At 50.1% G+C, this 7830-nt stretch overlaps 1 protein-coding gene across 1 annotated transcript; it reads left to right on the top strand.

The window, feature by feature from the left end:
• The first annotated feature begins 149 nt into the window (after nt 1–149).
• On the top strand, nt 150–2242 carry Ier5 (immediate early response 5). The gene has a single exon (NM_001025137.3). The coding sequence runs from the start codon at nt 336–338 to the stop codon at nt 1260–1262; it is 927 nt and encodes a 308-aa protein (NP_001020308.3). The 5' UTR covers nt 150–335; the 3' UTR covers nt 1263–2242.
• The last annotated feature ends 5588 nt before the right edge of the window (nt 2243–7830 follow it).

Raw genomic sequence — 7830 nt, 5'->3', positions numbered from 1 at the left:
CGGGGCTCCTCCTCTGCCTCTGATTGGCCGGGGGTGGCGCACGAGGCGCATCGGCCCGCCCAGAACGGTTGGCGGCGCTTTGTGATTGGCGTTCGCGGAGCATATATAAACCGCGGTGTGGCCCCGCACCGCTCAGTTTAGAGGCTGGCCCAGAACGGGTCTGTTGACTGAGGAGAAAAGGCGGAGGGAACTACGCATCACTAGATCTTTTCTCCACCGAGCTTTCACACGCTGAGGGTACAACCACAGAGGCGAACCTGTTCCTGCCTCTCGCGCCTCTCTCAGCTTTAGAAGGCAAGCAGGCGTTCACCCCGTCGTCTGGAAGAGGAGGCAGGATGGAGTTCAAGCTGGAGGCTCACCGTATCGTCAGCATCTCCCTGGGCAAGATCTACAACTCGCGGGTCCAGCGCGGCGGCATCAAGCTGCACAAGAACCTCTTGGTGTCGTTAGTGCTGCGCAGCGCCCGCCAAGTCTACTTGAGTGACCCCTGCCCTGGCCTCTACCTGGCCGGCCCTGCGGGGACCCCGGCGGTACCGCCGCCACAGCAGCCCGGAGAGCCGGTAGCGGGGCCACCATCTGGCTGGGGAGAGCCGCCCCCACCGGTCGCCCGCGCCGCCTGGCCGGAGCCCGAGCCGCAGCCTCAGCCTCAGCCTCAGCGTCCCTCGGTGTGCCACACGCCGGGAGCGGGAAGCCCAGAACCGGTGGCCGCGGTGTCCGGAGCGGAGGACGCTCTACGGGGCGGAGAGGAGGACTCGGCGGCAGCTGCTTGGGGCCGCGTGGAACGTCCGCGCGTGGCGCCTTCTGGAGGCAGCTCGGACGCGTGCTCCGAGGGGCCCCGGGCACTGCGCCGCCCGTGTGGCTGTCCGTCGGCCGTGGAGGAGCGGTCCTCAGAGAACGGGTCCCCGGCGCCAGCCGCCCCGTGTCCCAGGAAGCGTGGCGCAGCGGGAGTGGGTGGCGGCCGCGCGGGCTGCTCCGCGCCCGGCTCTACCCCTCTCAAGAAGCCGCGCCGGAACTCCGAGGAGCAGCCGGTCACCGACGAGGAGGACACCGACGAGGAGATGGAAACCGGGAACGTGGCAAACCTCATCAGCATCTTCGGGTCTAGCTTCTCGGGACTCTTACGGAAAAGCCCTGCGGCCGGGCGGGAGGAAGAGGAGGCGGAGGAGGGCGGCCCGGAAGCCTCCGAGCCCGGGCAGATCTGCTGCGACAAGCCGGTTCTGAGAGACATGAGCCCCTGGAGCACAGCCATCGTGGCCTTCTGATCCCCCGGGACCTGAGCGGCTGGAGCTTGAGCAGCGGGAGTCCCCGAAGTGCGGCCGGGGCCTTTCCCGGCCGCGAGGACGAGCCGAGACCGTAGGCGCTGGGCGCGTAAGGGAGACTGGTTGCTGCCGGGCAGCACATCGCCCCGGAAGGGGCAGCCCGGCTGGGCCGTGGCTCTCGAGTCTCATCCTGAGACCTAGAGTGGGAGGCTTATTGGAAGAGGACGATCGATCGTTAACTTTTGTATCAGTGTGTGTCCATGTGTAAGTTTGTCTTGTGTTGAGACGATTCTGTGGTTCTGGAATGCACCACCCCTTCCCCGTTCTCGAGACTTTGGGGGTGCAAACAGGGACTTTCCTCTGCCAGCAGCACAGAAAAGGAAGCTGCTGAAAGGTTCGAGACAGGGGAGTTCCCCGATCGATCTTGGGGAAGAGAGGGACTTTACACACAACCTCTCTCCTGAAAGCTAGGACCACACCGGGGCGCGGAGTGGCGTTTTCTCACAGGATTTCCCCAGACTAGAGGGAGTTCGTCTGGAGTAGAGACTTGTATTATTTTTCTTCCTCCCCATCTTTCTCTGGCACAGAAGAAGCGCTTCTACCCTGTGATTACTCTGGGAAAGCAGAACATTAAGGGACCTTCAATTCCCCACAGGGGAAAAAAAGCTTGCTGAACTTCACAGAAGAGTTCAAGCTTGGAAATATGGAGTTTATAGAGAAAAAGATATATTTTTAAAAGCTCTAGCTCAGAACTTACTACACAGTGCTTTTAAAAAGTGTTTAATGAAACAAAGTTTACAGACGAGCTCTAAGTGGAAGGACCTTATGGTTTTGTAGATACGGTGACTCCAGTCTTTGTTGTATAAAGGTTGGGGGAGCTGATAAGGTTTTTGTACAGTATTTTCTCCTCCTCTGTATTGATTTTTGTATAAAAATGTAACTTTACGTGTCTAACACGTATTAAATATTTTGAAGCAACTCCACTACCTGCTTGTATGTATGTAATCACTTGTCTGGGTTTCCAACCAGGTGGGGGGAGGGGCAGCCAGGCTGGGAAATGGAAGGTGTGGTTCTTCGTATCAGCCAGTCACAGGCTAGGGACATTGTTGGCTGACTAGAATAAGTATCAAGAGAGACACGTTTAAGGGTTTGGTTTGGTTTTTTTGTTTTCACGCACATCCCCATTCACAGGACTAATAGATACTGGAATTAATGACTGGCAGTTTGAAACCTGCCACTGAAACAGCTTTCTCTGTAGTCATGGTTTTCTATAGTTTGACTTGATGGAATCTTTAATATTAAATAATACTAAACGCCAAGTTTTACAGCCTTTCCAATATCAAGTATTTCCACCAAAACTTTGTTTCCTAAACAGATCTGGTAATCTATTAGACCATGGGTCACTTTGTAGATTTGAATTGGGGTGGGAGTGGGGTTTAGAAAGCAACTTTAGAGGTCTTAGTAGGACCAGTCATGAAGAAACCGATGAGATTGACTTCTCTAAATGTTCAGGTTCATCACTCGTGTTCCATTAGATGTCAAGGCTGACATTTGTCTTCAGTTGTAGAAAGTAAATGTTGAAAGTGAAATTATGTGTATCAAACCAGAGAAGGAGACTAAGGAAGGTTGGGTAAATTTAATTCTCATGTAGCAGAACTTCCTGATTTGCTCTTGTCACCCTACATGATGACATAAGTGGTTTTGGTCACGATAAACAGATGACAGCCAAGACAATTTAAAGAGACCGTTTTGTCTGAGGCAAAACGTTCAGTACTTAAGAGGTAATCTCTTAGGAGCAAACCAATTAGACACTCAGTTTTAAATATAATTGCTAGTTCTTCAAAAGATGCCACTAGTTTCTAACTAAGTAGAATGCTTAAGAGGCAGAAACAGGAAAGAGACAAAAGGAGCATAGGAAATATGCTCTTTGGCCTTAGTTTAAGAGTGTGTGTGTGTGTGTGTGTGTGTGTGTGTGTGTGTGTATACTTCTATATGAATTATCATAGTTGAATAGGCCATTGCTTTGCTCTTTAAGATTATGACTGGTTCTTTAAGGAGGAGAGCTGTTGCCTTCCTACTCCATCACCACAATAGTATGTACATAATACATAGGATAAAACACGCTTTAATCAGGGCACTATTCAGTTGTTTTCTTTCAGAAATTAGCTATTTAAGCTCTATTATAACTACTAAGGATCCATTAAGTGGATCTTAAACTGAAGGTGTCCCCGGCCTTCATTCTGCAGCCATTTCCTTTGCATGCATGCACTTATGCTTGACCCGCCCTCTCGGTGTGCTTTGTATTTGAAAGGGGTCACATTTGGTGTGAAGAGAGTTGTGTGCTTGTTTCAGAAGAGACTAAGGCCCCTCTTCATCCTTAGTTGTGCACAAAGATGAGCCGTGGGACCACGTGTCTGCTTAATTTACAGAAGTAAACTGGGAAAAGGTGTCCCGTCTGTCTTTTTGTTGTTGCAGGAAATGAATGGTGCAATAGCATGGGCTCTGGAGCCAGAGTGCCTGCATTTTCATGCCTTAGTCCTGACACTTTTCTCTGAGGACTTCATGTGGCTTCAACTCTGCTTCTTCCTTCCTTGTGGTGGTTTTCAAGTGCTTTCAAGTGAAAGTACAAGGATAATTGTACTTACCTCATAGAGTTGTGAAAATTACTGAGGTAATGGTCTTAGAAAGTACTTCATAGCTGTAGTAAGGTGCCACATGCAGGTAATCCCCAGCATTCGGGAAGCTGAGGCAGGAGGTTCTCCAGTTTGAAGCTAGCCAAACCTGTCTACATAGACCCTCCTCAGACACCAAACAAAACAAATACCTCATACTTAGGAAGCACCCAACTGTTGTTATTGTTGCTATAGAAGTGAGTGGTGTGTGTGTAAATTAGATGCTGCGGTGAAAAGAACTGTGGGTATTTGTAGGGAAGGAGAAGGAGGAGGTTTCTATTTTTAAGCGATCCTGTCAGCAAATATGAGCTTTTTGTTCTGTTTCTCTGGACACTTGGCAAGCATGGAGCATTGCCCTACCAGTAGAGTTGGTTGCTGTGTCTGTCTCACACCAATCCTGTGACTTCCTTGGATCTACATTCAGGAAGGAGTAAACAACAGTGAAGACTGGTTGAGGGCAAAGTCCTTGTTGACATACAAATGCTTTTAGTGATGAGTGAATGAAAACAAAATCCACCATAGAGCTATGTTTAGCTTTAATTGCTTGGCATAGAATGTCTCTTAAGTCATGCTTGGTGATAGGTCTGGACATCTTGAGGCTCAAGTAGGATTATTGTAGCTGAGAAAGACACAGTGTGACTTAAGACAGTATCTAACCTTTCTGGAGCAGGACTACTTTGGGAGGGTCTCCAGTCTCTTCATTAAACTAACCATTCTAGCATTACAAACTGAATTCAGGCACCCAGACGTGTTAGATGGTCATCCTACTACTGAGCTAGAACCCCAAGCTGAAAACTTCTGACAGCTATGCAAAAGCTAGATGTTTAAAGGAATCTTTTCAGGAGGCAGGGGCAGGCAGATCTCTGAGTCTGAGGCCAGTCTAATCTATATAGCAAGTTTTAGGACAGTCAGAGCTACATAAAATAGGGTCTCATGAAATCAATCAATCAATCAATCAATCAATCAATCAATCAATTAGTACTCCAAGAAGATTCCATGAGTGAAGGTGATAGAATTCAGTTCAGTACTTTCCTGCCATGTCACTTTGAGAAACCATCCTTGGGGGTTGGGGATTTAGCTCAGTAGTAGGGCACCAAGCGCAAGGCCCTGGGTTCAGTCCCCAGCTCCGGGGGTGGGGGGAAGGGGGAGGTAAAAAAAAAGAAGAAGAGAAACCATCCTTTATATGCGGGAGGGCAGGAGGGGAGGGGGACAATCAAGGATGGGAAGCTTGAAGCCCTGTTCCAAATGCCTTGGTTTTCTTTGTGGCTTCTAACAGCTTTCCCTTCCTTCCATTGATTATAGATTAGGCTTTAGGATGGGGGACTTGGGAATTGGGTCTTTTAACTTCTTTGGTGGAACACTCGGAATTTAGTACTCGGGATGAAATTAATGACAGATCTGCCCCCACATCATCCGTGGGTTAACCTGGATCTCTTCCGCTTCCTTGGTGTGCTGATGTAGCTTAGAGCCAGAGTGCTGTGGTCTAAAGCCTCACACTGTGGCATGGAGTTTGACAGATTTTTTTTCTTTATAGTTACTTTATTTTATTTTTTTAGTAGAGTTAGTTCAGTTCACTGAATATCCAGAGGACTTCTGGTCTTTTGCCCTAAATATTTTATTCTTGTCCTGTTTGTGAGATTTTCATTCTCCTAGACTCCCTTTTATCCCAGCAGTTCCTAAAAGAAGATGAGATGAAAAGAAGCGCTGATCCAACCTTCCGCGACTATGAAAGGAGCCTTCACTGTGAGGTGCGGGGCTGCAGTGGGGAGCGGTGGGGAGCGAGCATGGCTTCCCAGCATTCCTGGCACTCTGTCCAGTAATGAGCACTTCGCCTCTCAGCCTTTGAACTGCTGTTCAAATTAAAAGTTCTACCCGGTGGGAAGCTCGGGGAGGAAGAACAGCTGAGGTAAAGTTGGCGCGAGGAATCCCTTCCATCTGAACTCATGCCCTTGGACTTCTCCAGTAATAATTTCTTAAGGGTACAATGGAGAATGTATTGGAAAGCAGGGTGCAAAATACTACACACCTTGTGGAATACCTCCTTCCAGATCCAGTTCTTCCCCCGCCCATGTGCGCCACCCCCTCCCCCAGTGGGAATGACATTTTTAAAAATAAAAAGCCTCTCTAGCAATTTCTCTGTCCCAGAGGGATACAGAGCCCAAGTCATCTTTGCTGGACTGGATCCTGGGGTTTGTCTCAAGCCTTTGGAATCCTGCAGGCAGAGAAGAAGAAGCCTCTAGGGACTGCATTCCTGAAAGGGCGCCCTCCCCACCCTCTTCTTTAGACCCACAGCCGTCTCCACTGCTGGATGGCGGCCTGCTTAGGGACAGAGGTGAATGTAGTGGCTGTGAGCCTGTGGAAACCATAGGAAGAGCACCTGGCCTTCACTAGCACTATCGCCAAGCATCTCCAGCACGTGACTCGGGTGCAGGCTCGGCCTGTGATGCTGGTTGGTAAACCTAGACTAACCAAGCATTCTCTGTATGTTTTGAGACCTACCGGCATGGCCTATGTCATACGCCGCCCCTGCCGCCGTGTCTCTAACTTCCAGGAGGAATCCCCTTTTCCTTCCCGATTCCTTCAACCAAGTTTAACATGACTCCAGCTCTCTGCTTTCTTCCAATCACCTGGACCTCTGCCAGGGTTCCAAGCCCCTAAGGCAAGGCCCCTTTCAGTTTTTTTGAGTACACGGGGAGATGCTGAAAGTCCTGTTCCACCTGCTTATTTATTCTTCCAACTCCCCACCCTCCCCAACCTCTCCCACCCCCTGCCTTAGCGGGGCACCAGCTGGGAGCTTGTTTGGTCTGAGGTAACTGGGATAACAAAAGCAAAACCAAAACAATTCCACTCTGCAAACCAGCGTTCCATGGACTCCAGGCTAAGGTAGGAGATGCCTCAGGCTGCTCTTCCGGGTTTGACGCCTTTCTTGCATCCTGGGTAACCAATCACCAGGGTTGCTCCAAGCTGCTTCTAACTGCCAGGTAGTTTCTTGACCTTCGCAGCACAGATGTTCGCATCTGTGCTCTCGGTGGCTCTGCTCACTTTGTGTGTGTGTGTGTGTGTGTGTGTGTGTGTGTGTGTGTGTGTGTGTGTCTTTTTAAGCCCTTTCAGTCTCCTGTGAGGGTCCTCACCTAATGTTTGAGAAAGAGTCTTGACTGCTCAAGGAAGAAGAGCCACCATTAAGAATGCGACAACCCACTAAAAAGAGTGAAGATTAATATTTCCTGACGATGAAACTTGTCAAGTCTCCCAAAACTCTGGACACTGGAGATCAAGCCACAGCTGTGTTGGCTGGAAGTTGTCATCCTCTCCCGGTGCCTCACCAGATTCCCCAGTCCCTGCACAATAGCCGGGGTGGGTAGGGGAGTCTACTCTCTGGAAACAGGAGCAGCAGCTGAAAGCCGGCTTGGCTGGTGGCCAGATGCAGGAAAGGAGAGGCAAAGCCAGGGGAGCCCACACGTGGGCTCCACAGCCTCTCCCCTAGCCTTTGCTGGGACTGCGTGTGCTGCTTTATAGCACAGATAATGAATCTCAGAACCACTTGGATGGAGAAATCCAAAAGGCCTCTTTGCCTTGTCTCCCCCTTTAGTCTTTGACTGATCAATAGAGGCTTTTTACAGGGAGAGTGGCTAGGAGCGGGAGAGGGGAGCAGTTATTTACATCGGTACCAGAGTCCTGCCAGCGGGAAGTGAGCTGGGGGCTTGTGAATCCAGGATTGTGGGGAGTGGGCAGTTTACGGGGCGCGGAGCTGCCACTGAGTCAAGTTCTCTGCAGGAGGTCTGCTGGCGGCCAAGGGAATTTAGGGCAAGCACGCCCCGCCCACCTTCTTCTCCCTGGCTTTTCTTCAGCTCTACCTCTCTCTCTCTCTTTTTTCCTTCAGACAGTTTCCAAGTTTTATT

This window comes from Rattus norvegicus, chromosome 13 (genome assembly GCF_036323735.1).
Source record: "Rattus norvegicus strain BN/NHsdMcwi chromosome 13, GRCr8, whole genome shotgun sequence".
NCBI classification, from domain to species: domain Eukaryota; kingdom Metazoa; phylum Chordata; class Mammalia; order Rodentia; family Muridae; genus Rattus; species Rattus norvegicus.
The sequence above is the reverse complement of the archived record's forward strand: the minus strand, read 5'-3'. Positions and strand labels throughout refer to the sequence as shown.

What these genes read in the sequence shown, in the direction of transcription:
- Ier5 (NM_001025137.3), top strand. Translation starts at nt 336, where the DNA reads ATGGAGTTCAAGCTGGAGGCTCACCGTATCGTCAGCATCTCCCTGGGC.